The sequence below is a fragment of the Leuresthes tenuis genome, unplaced genomic scaffold (genome assembly GCF_036924035.1).
Source record: "Leuresthes tenuis unplaced genomic scaffold, fLeuTen1.0.hap1 SCAF_18, whole genome shotgun sequence".
Classification (NCBI taxonomy): Eukaryota; Metazoa; Chordata; class Actinopteri; order Atheriniformes; family Atherinopsidae; genus Leuresthes; species Leuresthes tenuis.
Genome location: NW_027325372.1, coordinates 12,982,972 through 13,006,721, shown reverse-complemented (window position 1 = coordinate 13,006,721; position 23,750 = coordinate 12,982,972). Strand labels below are relative to the sequence as shown.

Below are 23,750 nucleotides of genomic sequence, written 5' to 3'. Positions count from 1 at the left end.
CTGATCGTGTGCATTCTGACGAAAAGCCACAGCACCACTTTAAACAGAGACACAGTCCACAGGCTTACAACAAGTGAAAACTCACAACACCAGTGTTCACAGATCCATATTTCATCGATGCATCAATCAATTGCTGCATTTGAACAACTGGAACAGCACAGGAACTGTGTTGGCTTATTGACTCTGCAGAAAGGAAATGCAAAGACAAGTGCTGCCCCCTGGTGTCAGTCAGCGTAACTGACTGTGGGCTTAAACCAGGCCCAACCAGCAGGTGGCAGTACTTTCTGACCTGAGGGTGAAGTGTAAAAAAAAAAACTAAAAAGATAAATGACTGTGAAAAAAGGGAATAGGTCCATTCATCAGACATGTATTTGTGTATTCCTGGGAGTAAATCTGGTATAAGGAAAAATTTGCTGCCTTTACAAGGCCCAAGTCATGTAGGTGTCAGTAAATCTCTGATAACATCACCTCTTCACCAGGAATGAGGTACTCTGACAGTCTGCTGTTTGTCACACATTGTTATCTTTCAACCACAGGTGTGTCAGCATGAACTATGTCACTTTGCAGGCTGTTATTTGCAGTTTAGGCAGTTAGTGGACTGTGTCTACGGCTTAAAGACGGTTTCATTCACAGCACTTAAATTTGTTTTTCCAAAAGCGAAGTCACTCAAGGTAAAGGTGCGTTCAGGCGTTTTGTCTTCAAACAAGAGGTTTTTTTTTGTCAGTCAGATACCCCTGCTGCCTTCGCCTTTGCATATCTTTGCTGCAGCAGACTCATGGTCCACTGTTCATTATCTGTATTTTCATCTCTGGTGTGTCCCTCAACACACGGCCTCGTCACTGCAGATGGTTCATAGTTTACAGTTATGTGTCTATTAATGATAAGGTGAGGGTAATCAGAAGCTGGTTCACAGTCTGAAGCTCGTGCCATTAAAAGCACTCGATGCATGAACAGATGGACTTTTGCTCATTTGTGCAACTTGGAGTTGATCTGTCAAATTGTCAAAAGGAGCAAGGAACTCCCGGCAGGAAAGACCATGGACAAGAAAGTTAAAGCAATATCAAAGTTTTATTCGTAAAATGTAGTATAGAGAGGAACAGTAGTACAATTCAGACAGAAAAAAGGAGAATGTAGTTCCATCTTTGAAAAACCTTTGATAAAAACGTAAAAAGAGTAACCTGAATTTGCTTTGTGTTCGGAGGGCACTGAGGCGCGGCCCGAGTTTGCATCACGGTTAAAGTTCGAGAGAAATTGAAAAATACAACCTTCTGCGACAGCGTAAAAAAATACAGCTGGGGAAAAAAAACCTCTGCTTTACATCTGTAGTGTTTTTGCTTTTTCTTATTTTTCGTGTGTTTTTTTGTCCATATAACAAATACAGCATAAAATCTAAAATGATACATCATAGTTTTGAGTTTCATTCATTACAGTAAAATCAGTAGGATGGTAAATAGTATCAAAAGAACAAACAATGACAACAAGATGGTGAGATGAACAAGCACACAGCGTGATCGGAGAAAGCGGAAGGTTAAAGTCCACGGAAATAAACCACCACGGCTGGAGGTTTGTAGCTGACGCTCAATGTGTTCCATTAAGGAAATCCACTAGTTAAATAATATATTCTTCATATATATATATATATATTTATCTCATTTATTCTCAACATATACTCATATATATATATATGTATAGAAAGATCCGCAATATAACCCCTCCCACAGTGACTTGAAGATAAAAGTGACACAAAGAGGATGAATATTTTCTAGGACTCAAAATATATCTTCTTCCACCGAGCGCGAAAGGAAGTTGCACATCTTCGGTATCATTAGCACTTCAGTACATACTGTATATTCCACTGCATACGAACAGATACTGCTGTTCCAAGGTTTCAACCCGCAAAACTGTCCCGTGTTTCTTTAGAAAGTATGTGCTGAAACGAATAAACAGAGGAGAGAGGAAAAAAAACGTCCGTGGAAAGAACAATAATCAAACAAAAATATGTTTCAAGGGTAAAGTGAATGATTCTGTAGCATTAAAACATTTCAAAATCTCAACAATTACAGACACGAGCAAGGATTTTCTACACTAAGCAAGTATTCACCTGGCTTTTCTCATACATTATATTTCAACAATAATTAAAAACAACAATTTTGGTTGGACAAATAGAAATTAACAGTCTTGATTGCATTTTGGAGTCTATATATACATATGTGCATATACATACATATATATATATACACACACATATATATATATATACAATATTAAATAACAAAAACAAAACGTCTAATAAAAAAAGTTGCGCATTGGAAGAAGGACAACAGTTTTTATATAGTTCCATTCAGACCCGCTTAATCGGGACACAAAAACACGAGAAGAAAAAGTTCTTTTCATGAACGCAAAAAGTAAGTGCATGTCTATGAGGTGCCATAGAGCTTCACTTTCTGTGGAACAAAGTGTTTTCTACCTGGCAGACCTAATTAAAAAAAATAAAGAACAAATAAAAAAAAAATAAAAAGGAAAAAATTTCAACCGATGACATTTCTTTATACCTGTTATAAATGGAGTTCTTTTAAACTGAAAACATCACAGACGGTGAATTCTGCACATCTCTACCCCACCCCCACCCAACCCCACCCCCTCACACAACCAACGTTCAAGTGATTTTCATACATATGTATATAATGTGTTTACTTTAAACCTCAGTACCAAATATAAACAAACGCATACAGGTATTGATGTCGGCTTAGGTCCTCAAAATGTCAATTACAAGTAAGTTACTGCCGGTAGTTCTACAAAATGGTATGTGTGTGTGTGTGTGTGTGTGTGCGTGTGTGTGCATTAAATAAAATAAAAAGCTTAAAAATAATGGCAAAGCATACCTGATAGTCGCCGTAGCACAACAGTGTTCTATAGTTTAAGCTGATTACATATGCATAACTGAGTCAGTTTAAGCTTTATGATTATAAACATCATATATAGCCAGTAGGTCCAGTATTTTTGCAACGAGCATTACAGCACCAAACGTTTCATCATTTGGCAAAATTCAAGCTTTAAGTGAAAGTCAAATGCTTTTTGTTTAATAATAATAATAATAATAAAGTGTTATTGTGACGCCGTGATTTGTATAAAGCTAGCAATAACATTTCCCCTTGTACTTTCTTTTTTTTTTCTCGTTTTATCATCCCCCCATATAACAACAAACCCAATGTGTTTTGTTTTTTTTTAAATTTTACCTTTAAGCATATTCAGTAGTTTTTTTTTTTTTTTGTTTCCTGCTCAATCTTGGTGTGCGGTCTGTTTGGCACGATACCGCAGCCCTCTTAAATTAATCATAAATATGGCTGCGATACGTTAGAGTCACAAAACAGATTTTTTGGTTCCAAGATTTGTGCAGGGAAAGAGAGAGAAAGAAAGAAAGAAAAAAAAAGAACAAGTGTAATATAATATTTAGCGCATCTAAACAGGATCTACAGAGCACGTTTAAATCTTCCTGTGGACAATAATGCTCTTCTTCCATGTACTTCTAACAAGCAACACACCGTCAGACTGAGGAGAGAGCAGCAGCAGCAGCGGTCACTGCGCCTCCGCTCGCAGACAGAAAAACAACAGAAACACAAATTATAGCATTTGATAAGACCATAATAACCTCTCTTCATAAATTAAATAATTAACATTTCTTTGTTTAGATGATTGGCCTACCTCAACTCGAAAAAAAAAAATTAAAATTACATCACCCTGCCCCAAAAAAAAAAAACAAAACAGGAAATAAAAATACATCACCAAAGACCTGATTCGTCATATTATTCGTCGCTAGAATCGTCCTCCGCTGGGCCCAGAGCTGGACTCATTTTCAATAATAATAAAATCTGTACATCTTGGAGTTCCCACTCTTTCAAAGCTTTACAAAAGAGGAAGAAAAAAAAAAAAATCCATCTTTGTTATATACTTGCACAATTAAGTAACCTCAAGGTTTGATAGCACTTTGGAGTTGATTGTTTACCAGCTAGTTTTTGTGTACATATATATTAAACATCAACCTTTTTTTCTTTTTGTTTGTTTCTCAAGCTTGTTATAATTCTTAGTCCTCCTCTGGGGCAGCACCAGCGTTGCCCTCGCCCCAGTTTGATTGGTCATTGTCGGTGGGCTCCTCCCCCTCCACGTCCTCGCCTTCCTCCCCGTCGAACTCTTCGTCGCGAGGAAACTCCATGCCCTCCAGGCCCTCCTGAGTGGCCTGGTGCGAGTCGGCGCAGTCTGCGCACACGCCGTAGCGCCGCGAGCCATGACGGATACCAACGCTGGCTGCAAGCATGAAGATCTTCTTGCACACCATGCACTTGTATTTTTTGTCCTTCTTGTGCACCTGAAAGATGGGAAAAAAAAAAACGAGAGGGTCAAGGAGGTGGGGGCAAAGATTCACTCATGTCTAATCAATAGAACTTTAAAGGAGTAGTTAACACTATTTCACTTTAATTTAAAGCGGTGTGCATGCTGTCACAGACTGGGGAAAATTAACTTCTGAGACTCTTATTCTAGCAAACTCCCTCTGAGAGTAAATTCTACCACTAGTCCAGGTAAGCAATTTCTTTATATCAAGACAACTAGCAGCTGGAAAATGCGCTCCATTTACTGTAAAAAACATTGGAGATGAAAGTAATTTTCTCATCCAAATCAAACAAGAGTGACAGAAAAGAATGGAGCTCTGCAAATATTGACCAAATCCATTTTTACAACCTCTCCAACTACTCTGGACATCAGCTTAAGAATGATGCTTCACCAGGCAGAGGCACAATAAGGTTAGTTTGTGTCACTCAAGTAGGGTTTATTTTCCCCTTCAACCAGGACAATCATGGTCTCTCAGTTGCATAATAAAGAACAGAAATTTGATTCTATTCATCTCATTTTTCAACAGAAACTGACTAATTTCTGGTGACTCAACTGGTGACGTGTAATCTTTGAAATATCACAATCCTCCTAAAGGAATCATAATGCCACAAGGATCTTTGGACATTTCAGTATCGCTTTGGTTTGTGCTAAATGGTACGTTTAGCACAGCAAAAACAGAAAACGTGTCTTTCAAAGCTGCTGCTGCTGTTGAGTTTGGGGGTTCAGAAGGTTAACAGGAAGACGCTCATTTCCTCTTTCAAGACGAGATGCCCTCGAAAATAAATCACTTAGCATCCTTATCTCCATGACAGTCAACAGAAACCCTTTCTTTTTTTTTTTGCACCACTTTGAGTGACTAACACACTCCCCACATTAGAAAATGTCTGCTTGTGCACTCACTCCCTTCCAGCAAAGCTGCCAGACGCACAACGCAGGGTGGTGTGGAATGGAGAGAGTGTGTCCAACGCGCCGTAGCGCTTGGCAGGCCTTAGAGGATGCTCCTCGCATGGTGGTGAAACAGAAGAGAAGAGAGGATAGTGAACATATGTGGACTCACCAGGGAATGTCTCTTTACGTGCTCGCGGCGGGTGAACAGCTTGCCACAGATGTCGCAGCTGAATGAGCGCACACCTGAGTGGATGATCAGGTGCCTCTTGAGTGTGCGCCGGTGCTTGGCGATGTAGTTACAGTGGGGGCACTTGAGCTTATTGAGGGCTAGGTGTGAGGACTCGCCTGAGTAAAGAATAACAATGATACAGAGGCAGAGAAAGGTCAACAAGAGACAGACTACACTTAAAGTGAGACATCAAATCCACTAGAAGTTACTTTCAACGCTAAGATGGAATCAGATGATTATTGTGAAAGCCACATTTCCATTTGTAGATCTCTGATGATAAAGGGGTGTGTCAGGAACAGAGAATATTGAACCGGGATGCAGCGACCGTATCTGCAAATTCATTCCACAAAATATCTGGACAAAGCTACACAAGGTGTGATCATCTGCGAAGAGACAAACGATAGCGTCACAACCCTTCTTTGGCTGTTGCTAAATATCTGTTTTAAGTCCATTTAACGATGGAGGAGCTTTAAGCACGGCAGAGAAGATGCTCAGCCACGTTACAAGCGAACGTAAAGCAGCCAAACGGATCCGTCACCGAGGCAGATGGACACAAACTCCAACTTATGACTCCCCCATTAAAACAATGAAATGCAACAAACTGCACATAAAGCTGCATAACAGCCTTGTGATAATTAAAGGGTTATTACTCAAAAAGTATTTACACAGATCTGGCTATGATTAGTAACAGGGTATTTTTTTTCCTTTTATTTTCAGTAAAATACTGAAACTAGATTCCAATGTTCTTGTAAATGAGGGAAAAAAATATCCTCCACTAGCTTTCTAGGGATGTGTTAATCACAACAACACCCCCCCCCCCCCCCCCCCCCCCCCCTCCAAAAAAACAACAACACGTGTATTGCTTTAGAAAAGGCTCCAGAGTGATAGTCTTCATGTTAAGACAGTGGGGTAACAGGGCCCATCCCTTTGTTTGAGCCAGGGAGCACACAACAGAGGCGTTGTCAAGGTAGGTTGCCAGGAGGGAGGAGGGGGAAAATGTTGATGAGAAGCAGGTCACCTGCTCAATGCCTTTGTGTGTGTGTGTGTGTGTGTTTATGTTTGTTTAAGACAAGGCTGAAAAGAACTGGTAATTTAGTCTTAAGAGGTAAAGAATGGATTTTTCTTGGGAAGACTAGAGAAAACTGCAACATTAAAGTAACAAATAATAAAATACGTTTATCAAGATAAAGCAGAGAGTGATCAAAGTTCTTGTCTTCGTTGGTTTTATATTCAACCTTGCAGTAAATCTGACTGAAGTCTCCTCTCGTCTGTCTCGTTCATGCTTCTTCATCCAATGCTTAAACTCCAACCAACCCGCCTGCCCCGAGATCAGTATCAACTGTGTACGTGTATCGTTTAGTTAAAAACAGAAAAATAGAAGATACAGCATGTTTACCCATAAAAACATATGATTAACTCTGTCACTTTTCTTCAGTCTAGCAATCCACGTCCCCACACCCACTCCACTCTGTGAAGCAACTTTTAATAACCTACTTAATTTGGAATCTTATCATTAAACTGACTGTGTGACCCCTTTGTCTGCAGACAGATATACAGTCTGGATTGCTCCAGACAATACTCCGCTTATGCAACATCTTTCTCTTACATAACAGACTAAAGGAGCGGGGGTGGGGGGGGATAGCTGAAGTGTTCCACCACACAGTTTGTAGAACTTAACGTCGCAGACTTTTCTTTTTAGCACAATAAACGCCCGGCTCTTTGACAGAGCAGCTACTGCAGGTGCAGCGACTGCGTTTTAGAATGACTGACTGAAATGAAGCTCAGGCTTTGTTATCTATTTTTGCAGATGAAAATACTTTGAGGGACTTGGATTATTTGTTTGAACTTTTCAGGCCTTTTGCCCTGTTGTGAAAGTCACGGTGCACTGAAATCCCCCCCCCCCCCCCCTAAAAAAGTGCCTGAACATTAGTTCTTGGGATATTCCTGGAAACTGAGGTGAAGGAGCGCCTCGCGAGAATCTCATGCGGGTCAACCACACCTTTAAAAACTGGTTGAACACGAGTACTGAAATAGAATCAGGGTGTCTCTCTGCTAACTTGTCAAACGAGGCATGTTAAATGGATTCTCCATACTTAGAGAAAAAAAAAGAGCATCATTTTAAAGATTTTTCTCAATCATCCTATGCTGACGGTTTAAGGTGTAGTCTAGAGAGTGGTATCTTACCATTCTCCCAGGACTCCCCTTGCTGTAAGTCTTGGATGATGCTATACTGGATCTGATTGGCCAGCTCTGGGAAAGGGGGGGGAGGGGACAAGGGGAGGGAGAAAGAGAGATGAGAGGTGGTTGAGAGCCTGAGGGGTGAACACCTCACAATGTCTTATGTACACAACTAACCACCCCCCCCACACACCATACAATGGAAGGTTCAGTGAACAACATAGGCAAACGCAAACTCCCGGAGCCCTACTGTATGTAAAGCAGCGCTTCAAAAGGCCCCAGCAGCAAGCTAACCAGGTTTCCAGCCGGGAGGGGGTTAATTAGAGAACGGCAGAGTCGAGCCCTCACACAGGCTCGTCTTACACTCAGCTTTTGTAAGCACCTGTGTGTATACTCTTCCCAAAGCATCAGCGCTTAGTGCCCATTAAAGACACGCCCCTCTGTGTGTGTGTGTGTGTGTCCATTCTCCCTAGGTCAATATTTGGAATGGTGAGGACAGCCCCACTGCATTAGAGTGGATTAGGGAGTGAAGGGACTGCCCCTGGCAGCTTTGCACCTCTCAGGGATTGGGGGGGTTTTACTGTGCGTGGGTGTATTTGTATGCACTTAAAGACGGGTGTGCATGCAAATGCATTTCACCTGCTCACTCTGTGTGTGCGTCAGTGCTGCATCCAACCTTTAAACAGTCCAACAGTCTCGTCTGGAGGAGACCTATGGATTTAGCGGCCCAGTGGCGGGTTCTGTGTAGTAAAAGCAGCCAGTGATGGCAAAGCACATATATACTAAAAAAAATGTAAAAAAAACACTTTCATCCGTTCTTATTTTTAACAAGACTCCAACGCAAACAGTTTCCACAGCTGTGTTTCTCTAATTAGAAAACAAATATCAAGGGTGTTTGGAAGTGGACGTCATCCTGAACTGTAGGACGATCCGACACTTTTCACCACATTTACAGACTGGCTCAGTCAAGAAGATCAGCTTAATTATTGTTGGCAGCCCTGAACAGTTTATGTGATGAACAGCCTCTCTGAAACAAGGAGGAAAAAAAAACTCCCCAAAAAATAAAACAAGCATGTGTTCTTCTTCTTTTTTTAAAAAGGGTTGAAAAAGCCGCCGAAAGAAAGCCACCATTTGGGCTACTATGTTTCTATCCTTGGAGCCGAACCGCACTGATCAAACCGTGGCAAAATGAAAGCCAAAAGCATGACATCACTGTGGGAAACTGGGACAGCTAATAATGCCCGATGACTATTCACAGACTCAAACATAGACATGAAAGAGGGTCGTCTAGTTTAAAGGATCATCTCATCACAAAAAAAGTAGGTGCGTGTATGTGTGCAGTTGTCCATATGAGGAAAATAGTGAGCCGTGTTACCATTTTGTTACACATCGACTAATTACTATATGCGTTCCCTTTACCGCTTTGTTATAAAAGCAAAACTACCATTTGAGAGCTCGTGTGACACATATTCAGAGAGAGTCACAACAAATAAGCCCTGCATGCAGTGCAAGGCTAGACAGTAGAGAGAGGCTGTGGGAAACGCTGTCACAAACTGACAACAGCGACTAATAACATTTTGTCTATAAATGGCATTGGACAATTGGGTCAAAAAATGCCTTTCATAGGGTTATGAGTGCTCCAACTTTAGAAATGCAGCACACTTATACAAGGATTTGTAGACTTTAGAGTAAAACCATGAGCCAAAATATCTGAACGTGCACACATTATTTTCCACAGAGTAGGAATAAAAGAAATACATATACATTAGTCAAAGTAGTCAAAATAAAATATCTCTGCAGATATAATTCTCATTACTCTTTGCCTACGGCCTCTTTCCCACTGGATAAAAAAAAAAAAAAAAGCTCATGTTCCCAAACAGACTAAATGTCAAGTGTGCTGCATTCTGGACTGTGACATGTTTACGAGCCAAGAAGTCTCAAATTGAGGCTATGAATCTGACAGGAACCCAAAAAAAAAAAGAGAGATGTGACGGACGCAGTTTACAAGTGCACACAGTGGCTGGCAGCTCACTTTCAGGGCCTGTATTGTGGACATAAACACGGACAGCCACACCATAAAACTGTAGTTGTTAAATTATCATAGCGTACGTTTCTGCAGAGAGAAGTATTCCACACACTTGCACTCAAAGTCAGCGAGCAATTTGCTTGCTCACAACAACCATGACATTTATGTCACTCAAAGGCCAGTAGATACATGATCTAAAAGGGAGCTTTTCCACCCTAAGCTGTTCCAGTGCTGGTTCAGAGCCAGTGCCTAACTTAGAACCAGACCCGTTTTGAGCAGCAAAGCTCAAAAGACTAGTGCTCGGTTGTGCCAACTCTCTGCTAAGCTAGAGCAAAGAACCGCTGATGTCAAGGGTCGGGGGCCGGGTTAGGGAGACCACCTGACCAACTCAGATGTTTGGACCACCATGTTTAAAAATCCAGAGCCACAGCACGTCGCTGGCTGTTTTAATATCACCAGCTGGTGTACAGACTCCACTCATAGCTCGGATAGAACTACCTGCATGCGTGTCTGTTGGCTTTGCAAAGAGCGTTCACGAACCCAATAAAAACCGCTTGACAACAGTTTTTATAAACTAGACTGGTGTCAAGTAAATCGAGAGACTGCCATCCATACAGATAAACTGTCACTGTGGTCCACAAAAATTCAGAATGCAGTAGTTTTCAAACCTCTACCGGAACAGTCAGTTAAAGTGGCATAATGATGCGACTCTGGCTGTAGAAAATTAGAGCAGTTCATAGCCGGTTCCCTCTAGATCCAACTTAGAACTGCCACTGGGACCACTTTTGGTTAAAAAGGGCTGCAGGTCCTCAGGACAATGTTATGTTTTTGTTCGATTACTCAAAACCTGATTTGCATGAAAATTTGGTCCAAATTAGTATATATGATAGCTGAATGCCCTTTGATATCATATTGGTATAAGCTTAAACTCCACTCTCAAAAAACTGTGGGACAGCACTACATGCAACGCTACTGACAAAAGATTTTTTTAAAAAAACATGACTTACAACTGAAAAACATCACTGATCCAACCACAAAGAAACACATTTCTTACATTTGACACATAACTTCGTTACTTGTTCATTTCTCATGACTTTAAAAGAGCAAAAGCCCCACATCAAACAGCTCTGGGATAATTTGTAGCACATTTCTAAATTCCCTGGATACGAACACTCGGATGTTCCACTAATGCTCGACTTCAGTCGTAAAGTGATTGTGGTCGCAGGTGAGTCAGTATTGGGAAAAGCAGCGGACATAAAATAAAAATCACAGAGTACAACAATTATGTGCGAGGAAAAGACAGCTAAAGACATAGCTCACTTGCAAATAAAACCATGTCTTTAAGAGAGTGTCTCTCAAGGCTATTACAACACACTGGATCACTTCATACACACATTAAACGAGCCCGAGGAAGAGCTGGAGGCACTAAGAGCATTCAAGTGCATTTAGGGAGGCTTGGGGGAAGAACAGTTTCCCCCGCTTCCTTCATTATCCTACATCAGGGAGGGCTTCTCACTCTGGTACACACAAAAAGTAGTTCTCTTCTTCTACACACCCTGTGTGCCGCACACATTCCCTGTCCCTGTCCATACCACTTCACTTAATATGTGATATTACTATGGTTATATGGAGTGCCGCGCTTAATGGGACCAACAGAAGGAGACAGCGGGAGCTAAGAGAAGAGATTACCAAGTGCACTGCTCTGAATGTGGATTGGATATGATGGATGGAGCAGCGGATAGATTAAGAGATAGAAAGGGGAAGGTATCACAGAGTAAAACAGAAAGCGAAAGGATAGAAAGGACTGAGTAGTTTGCAGATTGGAAAACCAACTGAACAAGTGAGCCCCACTTAAAGGGTCAAAGAGATTCCATGTTTCCATTTTTATTTCTAAATTAAATGATCTTTTATTTCTAAGACATTCTTCCTAACTGCAAGCTGGAAATGTGTACACAAATACTACCGATTATAGGAGTGTTTTCAACCTTTAACACGATTAGACGTAATCTACATAAATGTAGCAGCACTGTCCCTACATTTATTTGATATCAAAAAGGAAAAACACGGAGCACTAATCACCCGAATTCTGTCCAGAATCGATTTGAATAATTCTTGCTTACATCGGATAAATACATACCTAATACCTAAAGCACTTCTGCACATCAGCAGCTTACTGGAGCACAGGCTGCACTGACTGAATAAAGCAAGATCCATACACCTTTCATTATGCTTCCATAACAAAGGCTAACTTTGGGTAAGTGCTGATAATAAGAGTGCAGATTAATGTGTTAAAGTCCGTTAATCTCTTAGTTGCACTCACTCCTATCATAACTAAACTGTTATGATAAAATATTGGTGTGTTGACAACATATTCAATTAGCAATTTCCTGAATTTGATATTTGTTTACCTCTTAAAGATGTAAATGTGTGCAATCACAGTTTGTTTGACATAATTTAGACTCACACCAGTGAAGAAAAAAAAAAAAATTAAAATAAATCCCACCTCAGTTCACTTAAATTTTGCTAATTTAGCAACTTTGTCAGTATTTTCACTAAACTTGGATCCCTTTTCAGAACCCTTTCATGACAACAGACGACCGGTTCCCGGTTTGGAACGTGCACGAGCCTCTTCTTCTACTCTTAAAAACATTTTATGCACGTTGTAATGACATTCCTTACATAGCCCTAACCGCCCCACAAAAGCAAGCACTATGTGCGCACATCACTTCCAGAGTAGATCGTTTGATACATAAATGACTACTCAAACGTGCCGATTAATCAGATTTGGCTTTTCTGAGTGAATGAGGCATATGGCAGGGAAGCCGTGAGTTTGTCAACTTTGCTATCCAACACAACTACTTATCGTTGCTATACAGTGGCAGTAGATTTAGACCAAGTCTGCGAGGGTTAACCACAATGCATCACTCAAGTAACACATGGATGCACACAGCTATACGGGTGGAGCACAGAAGCCCTGCTTTAACTTCCATTGCTAAATTCCAATTTTTGAGCCAGAGGGATCACAAAAACATTGACTGATTTTTCATATCACTGCATTCCTTTTACAGCTCTATGATTCTTTGAGTATTTCCTTGCCAAAGAAGATGCTTGGCAGAATTGGTCAACATAAAATGTTAGTACAGCCACCCCTTAATGATATGCTTCACTGACCCTTCTTTGACCCCAGCCTTTGTTAAGCTTTATGTACTAGAGGCTTATGTTCCAGAGGCTACTTAAACATGCAAAGCGTGTTAAACTTACTGACCTGCAAAGAATGCCTGTTTGGTGCATCTTAGCAGAGCTTCCCATACATAATGTGGGGAAATAAGGATTTCATGAGACGTACGTACACATGTTAAACTCAAGCGATGTGTTGTTCACAGGCCACAGAGATTTAGCATTCATAATTCTACACTCAAAAAGAGGCCTTTCTTTGTGTATTTCTTATCCTTATAGGAAACCTCACGATAAAAGCAATCCATGAGTTAATTATAAGAACGGCTATATGAAAAAAAAAAGGAAAAGAAACGGTTGTTAAACGTGCATCTTACCAGCGTTTTCTGAGAGGGAGGAGAAGTCCTCTCTGGGGTAGGAGGCAGACGGCTGGATAAACATCCCCTCATCAAATCCCTCTTCTGGCTCTGGTGGAAAGTTGTAGACAAAACGCCGCGTGGTGCTTGTTTTTTTCCTCCGCCCGCTTCCAGCCACAGCGTCCGGTGCTTCTCGCTTTATTGCTGCAGGCGCTGCGGCGGTGCCACCTGTGGCTGGCTCGTTCCAGACGAAGACCTGCATCTGGGCACTTGCCGTCCGGCTGTCATTGGCATCAGCCGAATCAGACGAGTTGTCATTGTGGTGCGTCCAACTTCCTGAGGCTCCAGGGGTCACCAGGGCACAGCCCTCGCCCCCAACCACAGTCACCTCTATATCACTGGTCTCTTCTTTCACCCTGCCATTTTCGTCGTCTTCTTCCATTGCATCCTTTCCTTGGTTGTTGCTGGCCTTGATTGATAGCTTTGACAGGATGCTCGTGGCCCAAAAGTTGCTTGGCTTCCGGTCCAGTCCTCTCTGTCCCTCTTTGGTCACCATTTGCCTCTTGTTGTAGTCTACCACCACTGAATCTGGAGCCTCTTGCTTGATGCTTATATTGAGGGCATCTTTTATAAAAGCCCTACATGACTGTACAACTTCTGTCATTTGGAGGTAACTAGCGACAGACATCACCTCAATGGCATTTTGGCTTGTGAGCAGCAGATTCCCGGAGTAGAGAAAGTCGAGGATAACCGAGAAGCCCTGCACAGCAGCAACATCCAGGTGTGTGACAGTGGCTTGGTCCTGGGCCTCGCTCTTGGTCAGACAGTAAAGGGTTTTGAAGTAGCGGCTGCCTGCTACCAGGATGTTCTTGTGTGCGCGGAACACCTGACCCGACACCACGATGTTCACATCACAGAGGATGCCACTTTTACGTTGCTTGTCCAACTCCTGCAGAAGTTGGTAACAGTAGGAGTTCTCATTGGATTTGCTGCGGTAGTCTTCCTCTAAGCAATTAGTGGAGGGGCTGGTGTTGTCCGAGGGCCTCACGGTATCCTTATAGCAGAAAGAGGGAGAAGAAAAAATAATTATTGCAGGAAATGTGCAAATGTAGCCACACACAAATAGGTTGTTATCTTGTGCAAGTCTTGTCTATACAAAAAACAAACCCCTCGACTCCCCATGAGACGCCATTACACCTGCTCAAGAGGTGAAACAGGTCTGACGGGATTCTGTTAGATGGGAGGAGGGAATGAGGCAAAGAAAGCTGTATAACTTTAAGGTGGGGTACTAATCGTCACATTTTCCTTGATCTAACTTTTACCTCCAAACTCCTGGAGAAATTAAATAAATAAATTAATAAATAAATTAATTAATTAATTAATTAATTAATAAATACTAAGCAACGATAGTCGTTATCTAATTTTGAAAGTTGGCGTAGGCTTTCCCCATTAGGTTGCAGCTACTTAGATAAATGATGTTGTGGATTTGCCAAAATGCATTTTTGCAACACGAGGGAACCTGTCTGAGCTTGTTGCATTCAAATAGTTCAAAATGAGACAACAGAGCTGTAGTGGTAGGACGGCGCACCTGTTCACTCGCTCAAATATGGGCAACAACAGTTGGTCATACCTCTGAGTCACGAACAAACACCGAGACACGAACAAACACTGAGTTTTGTGTATGCTGCCTTGCAAAAGCCGGAGCGTGCTGCTTTGCAAGCATATTTCTTTAGATGTCCGAGGGTACACACAAAAAAAGCTCATCATCAGGATCCTACACAACAGCCATTTCCACGTTTAAAATGTTACATGGCAACAGAGAGGGAACTGGTTTTATCAGCTTATGATACAGATAACTTTGTAACGTGAGTTTTACAAGACCAGTCAAAGATGGCCTTATTTTAAAAGAAAAAAATTATTTTCTTTCCTCCTTTGGTAAAACTGTAAAATTGGCTTGCATAGAAATATATTTGAAACACATTTTGCTTCCAGACAGTTCAACTATCTGGAGGAGCCAGGGGAGAGCTGACAAGTGTTCAAACAAAGACACAACCTGGCTGTTGCATTGGAAAGGAACTGGCAAAAGCAGAGAGCTACACTTCAACACATCCCACTCACCGGGGTATTCACACAGCAGGGGGGGGGGGGTCTCAGTATGATATGAAGTAGAACAGAGGGGGAGTATACATGTTTGCATATGCTTACTAAATACACAGTGCCATTATAACCCCCATAGACTGGGTTGAGTTGAATGCAGATGTGGTCATAGTGAATGTAACTATGAAAAACCAAGAAAAAGAAAGAAAAAAAAAAACAGTGTATGCCGGAGCTTGTAGATGTTATTATTTTTTTTCCTTCTACATAACACACACAAGCAGGGCATACATTTCTGGCTCATTTTGGAATTGCACAGCAGATGTCCTAATCCAGAATAATTCACGTTGCCCGAGCCCTGCATTTTTGACCCCAGCTACCAGCATCTAGTCCACACACACATGCGTGTAAACACACACAAGCCAAGCTGCCTACATACACACAGCTGGGGTTTCAGTTTGAGTAATTCAGATTAAATCCATTTCTCTGAGGTCCCCACCCAACCCCCACCCACTAGTCCCTCCACACAGCCACTCTTGTCCAGGGCAGCCAGGGCACAGAGGACAGTATAGGGGGGCTTATCATCCTCTGCCACAGCTGGAGGGGGAGAGATGGAGAGAGATGGGATGGAATAAAATAAGAGGCAGAATGAGGGAGCGATAGGGCGGGTGGATGGACATGGCTTTGCAGACGATAAAATAATAAAAGGATGCAAAAAGACAGAAAATATTAAGAAACACAAGAGCTGCATTCAAGTGATCCGATGGAGAGAAAAATAAATGCAGAAATAAAAAACAGGCTGACAGAAATAAGCAGAAAAGGAAGATGAGAAAGGATTGGTGGACAGAATGCTAACACACAGAGATTGAGGGAGCGAAACCTTGAGCATTGCAAAAAAAGGGCGGAGGAGAAATATGGAGCGGAGGGGGACAGAAAGCGAGCTTGATAGAGAAGGAGTTGTTGGGTCACCCCATTTTAGTCTTCACAATAGCTCGTGTTCTCCCCGAGGCTCATTGTCCACTCACTGTGGGCCTTTGTGAAAAGGCTCGGCACTCACTCTCTTGTTACACAGCAGCTCCCACTTGCAAACATAGAAAAAAAAAAAAAAGCCATGGTGCATGTGTGTGAGGCTAAGAGGCTGAGGAGAGGGAGAGAAAAATGATTCCATAATATACACATCAAAGCCTCTGGAGGGATGTGGTCATCATGTTGAGTACTACAGTGGAATATATTTGTGTGGTAAAGCAGAGGGAGAGGAATCAGACAAGCTCTCAGGTTAGATCGTCAGTCCTTGCACTCTGCCCCCCCAACATTTAACACCGGAAAAAACAGCAATCAGAAAATATATCAAAAAGTTGGTTTCAGAAGCCATGAAGACATGGGTGTTTTCATGGGTGACTCTTGAGAATCTGTAGCTAACCACCCCACCATCAAGTAACATGACTTCCTAAAGCTTTTATCCAGGTGAAGTCAGGTGTGTGTGTATGTGCGTGCAACGAGTGGAGTCAGGCTTGGCCAACCTGGTACTGGATGAGTTGCTGAATACTGGTCTCATCAGCAGCATCATCCCTTCACCAGATGTGCCACGTATGAGCTGAGAGCTTAGAGAACCAGCAGATCAACCCTGCACAGCAGATGCTGTTGGCAAAACCTGCGTGAGCCAAGAGAGAATGTGGGGACAATATCAACCTCCCCCAATAATGACGTGGCTAAGTCCTTATTTGTGCCAGAGATTGCAGGGGTGGAAGAATGAAGGCCAAAAAGAGTGCAGAATCCAAGAGGAATCCTTTGATCTAGGTCAAACATGAAAGACTCAAAATCAAAAGTGAGCTGCCAATAGCTCGTGATTTACAGGTGGATTAAACAAATCAAGATGGCCATAAATTCAAGCTTAGAGTTGCATCGACTACATAGTCGAGATACACTCCAGCTTAAAGAAAAGACGACATCTACAAAATAAACCACAAACCCAAACAAAGTCCCAAGGCCAGCAGACGCATTACAAACATTCAGACACACCTCGAACAGATCATGTGATGCAACATCTGTCCCCATGCAACATAATGACCCACTGGAGCCAGTTTTGTTTACCTTTAATGCACACACACACGTTTGCCTGCATCCCCTCACTTGTACCCACACCCACAATCAATTCAGTCCCATGACCAGCCCAGCCCTGAGGCCATCTCCACCAGGCTCTCCCTGCATCTACAGCATCCTTCATTTGGCCTGGCCCCCTGCTCACCCAACCCGTCTGTCCCCTGATGCTAGAACAATATCGCAGTGTGCATTTGGCCCAAGGTGTGGGAGGGCTGAACCAAGTGTCTCCCTGCCTCCTAACAATGCTAAAGAGCCGGGGGGGTGTCACAAGAAGAGCTCTCAGCGAGAAGAATTCTCCCTCTGGCTCCACCCCACCCATTCCCTTGACCTGTGGCCCCCAATAAACATCCCATCTATCTGCCAGGCACCAGACTGCAGTGCGTGCATCCCCTTCCCCTTTTGGGGAGACTCGCCAAAAAAGAGAGCGAGTCTTAACTAAAATGAGGTGGTGAAAAGTAAGTTGTGAAGGTGCTGATTATATCTGAATATCCTTTCTGAGAAAAGGGATTGGTAATCTTATCTTACATACCATAAGACAGACGCGGAGGAAGATATTTTTCATTGTCCAATAAATGAGATGTGCTGTCATAAATTAACCAGCCTAACAACAAGATAATTTCCTTTGCCAGGTTTGGGCAAACAGTTCAACTTATATAAGCATATATATGTTTATAGGGGAATTAGTAGTTCATGTTCGATAATGAAAGCACAACAGGGGTAAAATAGAAACGAGGCAGTATGTGGAAAGGCTAGTTGCGGAGAACTGAAACCAGTCTCGTGACAATTCAATGCATCTTTGTATGTTATGGTGTAAATGAACAGAAATGTTACAGATATAAAATTGAGTTTCTGTGGGTGGCCATAACAAGGGGCTACTCTGTGGCAACTAATGTGGGCTTAAGACATGCTTGATTATCATGCATCATACTCCCATCAGGGGGGTGGGGGCTGTACGAGTAACCAAGTTTAACTTCACAAAATAAACATTTCCGCAAAGAAAAAAATATTATCCTGGTCTTACATGGCTGATGTCATATCTGACATCAGAAAAAAAAAAAAAGGTTGCTTTTGCCTCGTCCTAATCTTTTACCAACCAACAGCATGAGGAGCAATCTGAGCACAAGACAGCATCGAGAGAATTAAGGACAACGGCCCCCTTCTCCAAAGATACCCACATTTACTACAGCTGCCCTAGTGTACTAAGGCTAATTGAGTTAGCTTTAACAAATGCAGCCGAGGCCTGACAAACATCAGGAATGGGTGAATAGAACAAGACGCTGCCTCATAACACCATAATTCCCCTTTAATGTACTAGTTCACAATGCAGTAATGCTTATAGTAAGGCTCATTATCATTCTAACTGTTTTGGGTGTCACATGAAGATTATCATTTTATTTAAAAGGTCATGTTAAGACCAATCTAAAATGAAGAACACGAAAACTATACCAGCAAAAATTATTCTGGACAAGACAGAATTAAATAATTTCCTTAAATTATTATATATTTTTTTTAAAAACCCAGCAATGACAATTTCTTTTCCCAGATTCTAAATGAAGAAACGGGTTAGATAGCCTCCTCACATAATTTATGGGGTCCTTGTTGCTAAGGAAAAGCCACACCAAGCCCCTAATCCAGTCTTGCTCTCCTTACCAATTAGAGATGTGTACAAGTTAGAGGATGACTTTAAGTAATTCTGATTAGTGATTGCGTGTACAAAGGAAGGAACTAAATGTAGTAGTGAAATCCGCTTCGCTCACAAATTAGAGTCAAATAGCGCCCCGCTCTTAATTCTTCTGACAACTCAGACTATTGTCAGGATATAAGGCAAGACACTGTAATGTAGGGAGTGTGTGGAAGGCTCACTAACACCAAACTGTACAGGTAAGGCTACCCTCCACAATTTTATGAGGGCTAAAGATGTGATGTCTACTGTAATAAAATTAATGAACCAATAAAAAGATGTCACACACTTCAGTAAACGCAAAGTTCAATTACAAATCTGGCTTATGTGTTTTGGATTAAAAGCATTCAGTATGCTGTTAGCGTCAATAACTTTATAGCTCCCTTAGGCTTTGAGTAACCACATAATCTTTGCATGTCAATGAAATAGAGAAAGGTCATCTCCAATTGGTAGAACAAGTCGTTTCAGTCTTGAGCAAATAAGATCAGTTTTTAATAAGAAGATATGACCCAAAATGATCACATCAGAGCCTCTGAACCCAGGAATGTAGATGACGGGCTCAGGTGATGCTGTGTCATTCTGTTTCTGACAAACTTTGCACTCATACCTATGCAAAGGTCACCTCTGGGCAAGCAAACTGTCAGGTTCCAGGCAACATGATTTACTCTCCTCCTCTTGTCCAGCCTTGCAAGTGACACCATCTATGGATTTTGGGGGGTCATTCTAGCACAATGCCTCTAATTTAGCTCCCTAAAGGGAGGAGGAGGTGGAGGAGGAAGAAATGCGCCAGAGGTCACCCGTGACTGCAAGGCAGCAGAGCAGCATGAAAGGCGGGGGGTTGGGAAGGGGTGCGGTTCCCCAAAGGCTGCAAGGGTCGAGCCCTTGCCATTGTGTGACCTCTATCAAGCTAACAATCTAGACAGCTATTGATACAAATGGACAGTATTTTGAAACACAAGTATTGTGTAATATTTGTAGATTAAGAGTTGATTTGCAGATGCATTCGAGTATTCGCCTCCAGGTTAGCTGGCAGGTGTCAGACAGGAGCAGGTCTGTGAGCGGAACTTCAATGATGAGTGGACAGGCACTAAGTCTCACATCTCAACTCGGTCAGGAAGATTCGTGTCACTCACACTTATAAATGGCAATGTTTTTCTATTCTGTAAATCCCTAGGCTCGAAGGGGCTTTCCACTACCGTCAATGACCATCTACTTCTGGCCATACAGTAAAGCTACAAGCTGCTAGTACGCTAGGCTAGTTGTTAGCTCAGGTTAGCAGGCTGATGCTAACTAATTAGCCAGAGGAAGGGATTGTGAAGCTTAGGTAAAAGCCTATTTTCGCCTTAGTTGTATTTTAGAAGTTTAAGAAAACGCCATTGAAGACCATAAACACAAAAACAACTGACATATGGCATGACATTTGTTTGACAGGTATTTCTTGTTACGTAGTTAAGTAAACGAAAGCGAACAGCGCGAACGTTACCTGTTTGGTGGGGTCATTTCTCCCGTGCTCAGAAGACAGGTGATGTCTCAGCAGCAAGGCCCGTTTGTAGTTGCGACTGCCTTTAACAAGCTCGTCGCTGTTTTTAGTGGCAATGTTGTGACACCAAGAACAAGACATGAGTCCCGTCTCCTGGCTAAATCTGAGCCATGGAAATTCTTGCAACCACGAAGCGTGGAATAGCGAGTGTTTCTGAAGCAGCGTCTGCGGTCTCATCTCTACCCCAGATTTCCTGGAACCTGTCTCGCCTCCCCTCGCAACGCTTTCAGACTCCTGCTCGTCGGTGTTGTTGTTGGGACCGTTCCCCGCTGTCCAGCTACTGCCTTCCCTGGACCCGTCTTCCACTTCAACCGAGCCGACACGATAGTCACCGTCCCCGGCAGCCCAGCTCCCCCCTTCCGGGTCCTCTTCTTCCTCCGCCTCTGGTTCCCCGCTATCGCTAACAGACCCAGCGCCCTCCACTCTCTTCTGCGACGGTCCTTTCGCTCCCAGATCCCTGTCCTCCTCTTGATCCGACCTATTCCCGTTAAAATGTCGGTCTTGACAGGCCGGGGCCTCCCAGCTGTTACAGTTCCCCCCACCGATGCCACTGGAACCCGTTAACCCAGCTAATCCACCTCCTCGGAAAGCCAGCGACCTGCGATTTCTCTCACCGGACATTTTTCTTAATATAAATTACAATCTTCACTTTCTCAACAATAGTCTCCCTACGACAAAAATAATGTATGAGTAAACGATGTATTTTCCGAAAGAGATGGACCGTCGTCGTTTCTTTTCTCCGCTTGGCCCTCCCGGTGAGAGTATGTAGGTTATGCGGAAATAAATAAAGGTTTTAAACGCATAATGAATTTCAGGGTTCTCGCTGCGTCCGCGCAGGCCCCGCAGAGGTCGAATGGCAACGACTTTCCTCCCCACAATGCACCTCGACCAGGGAAAGGGGGGGCTGGAGAGGGAGGGGGGCCGTCTTTTAAAGGAAGATGGGGGTGCTGTTGATCACCAAGGGGTCTTTTGTGTTTAAGGGCTGCACCCATTTTCCGCATGCTTTTCATCTTTCGACTTTGCTAGTTTTCGCAGTCCATAAATGCCGACTTGTGTGCCCCACTTTAGCTCTTGTGCTAGGCGCTGGGAACATAAAAGTCATATGATATTTCAACAAGAATGCAACTGTGCAGTGCAGCGTGTTAGGCTTTCTGTATTGAATTTCTACTTTATAATACAGCCCGTGTATATAACATACACACGTTATATGTTACAATGAATTATTCAAATAAAATAAACCGGCCTCTTACAAAATGAACAAAATTGAAAAAACATATATATACAGAAAGTATAGACACTGATATGTACATATATGTTCATTTAGATAATCGATTAAATATTAAATAAAGTTTTATTAACACTCTATTACAATAAAATTAGAATACGTGTGTCTCATATATATGTATAACCTAAGTAAAGAGGGCATATCATATTTTAAATACATTGCATTTTTTTTATCCTAACATCTTCAATAAGAAATTAAACCTTTTAAGATAAGAAACAAACACATATCCTTTTTTTAAATTATATAATTATTTGTATCCGAAACTGCTATGTCAAGAGATCGCTGAGGTATTTTAACCGCAGAGTGAGGAATTCTGACATATCAACACGTTTCTTGAGCCTTCTTGTCGTCATGCTGAATTCCAGCAGATGGCACTCTTTCATGTGAGCGTATATCTCCTTTTATCTACATGAACGTGTGTGTTTTTTTTTCTTCCATATACCCCGCTAGACATAGTTTGGTGTATAGTTTCACAGCTGCCCAATTAAGGGCTTTACACACAGTGTGTGAACAGGAGTGGGATTTAACCATGGTTCTGATTACAATAAGGCGGAGGGTAATACGTCCCCCCTGCGTTAATTCCCAAGGGGGTGATAAAGCCTGTGTACAACCACTGCGTCTCTTTATTTCTCATGCTCATGAGCGCAGCCTATTAACACGGTATCACAATCAAATAAAGCTAAAGAGTCACATACAGAGAACAGTACAACACATGTCTAATATATTCTCACATGTACGTAAAAAAGGGGCAAATCTTACAAGAATTTATGATTGGTAGCCATTTGTACCTCTACTATGCGAGGTCAAGCGTGAACTTCTTTTATCTATTGCCTTCCCAGTACAATTTCCCCCAAGTTTCAGGGGAGTTGACAGAAACTTTTCTGGCATCCGTTAATTTTGGCAAGCCAGCTCTCTCAGACAATGGTTGGATTGTTTGATTTTGGACGTGTGGGGTTTAGGCCAGTTTTGGGCGATTATTGATGTAGTTTTGCCACATTTGAACCAACATCAGAACATCTTTGGTAACCTGAAAATAATATCAGATAAAGTACGTGAGCTGATGAATACAATTGTTTGATGATTTTGCTGCAATACCAGATCATCGTACAGGCCAGTGTACTAGGGCCGGTTCTGGTGCATCTACCATACGTTGCCCAGATTTTTCCATTCATCCCATTGTGGGGCCGAGCAATTTTGGATAAGTGTGTTACTATTAAGACAGACATTATTAAAAACATACATATCTAAATATAGAATTGCTAGTTTTACTAGAATGCTACCAAAATTGAGGCAAACGGAATTGGATGGCAAATACTAAAATATTGTCAATCATATAAGATTAATAAGAACAAAATTATACTTCCTGTTGATATTTAAAAGCTGTATTCTGAGTATTTTTATTTGATTTGATTCTATCTATCAGCAGTTAAAGCGGTGTTTTTCATATGGACAACATTTGGGTTTTATGTGGTTTTAAATTGACATAATCCAAGACAATATTTTTTTTAACTTCCTCACTGGAATACTTGACCCCGTTTGCCTTTGATTGGGATTGGACACAAAAGTTATCTTTAAACACACTTTTATTTGTTGTGCGCCTTAGCTGACATCTCTTTTCTGTTACTTTAAAAGTCAGTCTTTTTTACAAGTGTGTTGCGTTATTGGATTGTATTATGTATAAGAGAGGTATGACTGTTTCTGTTGGTGAAATTTTAAAACTGCAACAACAAATAATCTACCCGTTTATTGACTCGTTGTCAAGTTCCGGGTGTTCATTGTTGACGGTCTAAAACTTGATCCACGTGCTCGCCTC

The 23,750-nt window shown here is 42.0% G+C and overlaps 1 protein-coding gene across 2 annotated transcripts; it reads right to left on the bottom strand.

Annotated features, from left to right (window-relative positions):
* Positions 1-1,049: 1,049 nt before the first annotated feature.
* Positions 1,050-21,525, bottom strand: zbtb10 (zinc finger and BTB domain containing 10). Of its 2 annotated transcripts, XM_072369888.1 has the most exons (5): positions 20,596-21,525; positions 13,259-14,291; positions 7,688-7,753; positions 5,444-5,619; positions 1,050-4,363 (listed from the first exon to the last, which is right to left on the bottom strand). In XM_072369888.1, exons 1-5 carry the CDS (start codon positions 21,271-21,273, stop codon positions 4,082-4,084), a joined length of 2,235 nt encoding a protein of 744 aa, XP_072225989.1. In that variant the 5' UTR covers positions 21,274-21,525; the 3' UTR covers positions 1,050-4,081. The 2 variants fall into 2 exon arrangements, with proteins under 2 accessions (XP_072225989.1, XP_072225990.1); XM_072369889.1 differs by lacking the exon at positions 7,688-7,753.
* Between the last annotated feature and the right edge of the window lie 2,225 nt (positions 21,526-23,750).

Bases quoted from the DNA above. Each gene is read 5' to 3' on its own strand.
- zbtb10 (XM_072369888.1), bottom strand. From the start codon at position 21,273: ATGTCCGGTGAGAGAAATCGCAGGTCGCTGGCTTTCCGAGGAGGTGGA. The intron at 7,754-13,258 runs GTAAGATGCACG...CCCCTTTCCCAG, and splicing joins CTCCCTCTCAGAAAACGCTG to AGCTGGCCAATCAGATCCAG. The intron at 5,620-7,687 runs GTAAGATACCAC...TTCTTTACTCAG, and splicing joins AGGGGAGTCCTGGGAGAATG to GCGAGTCCTCACACCTAGCC.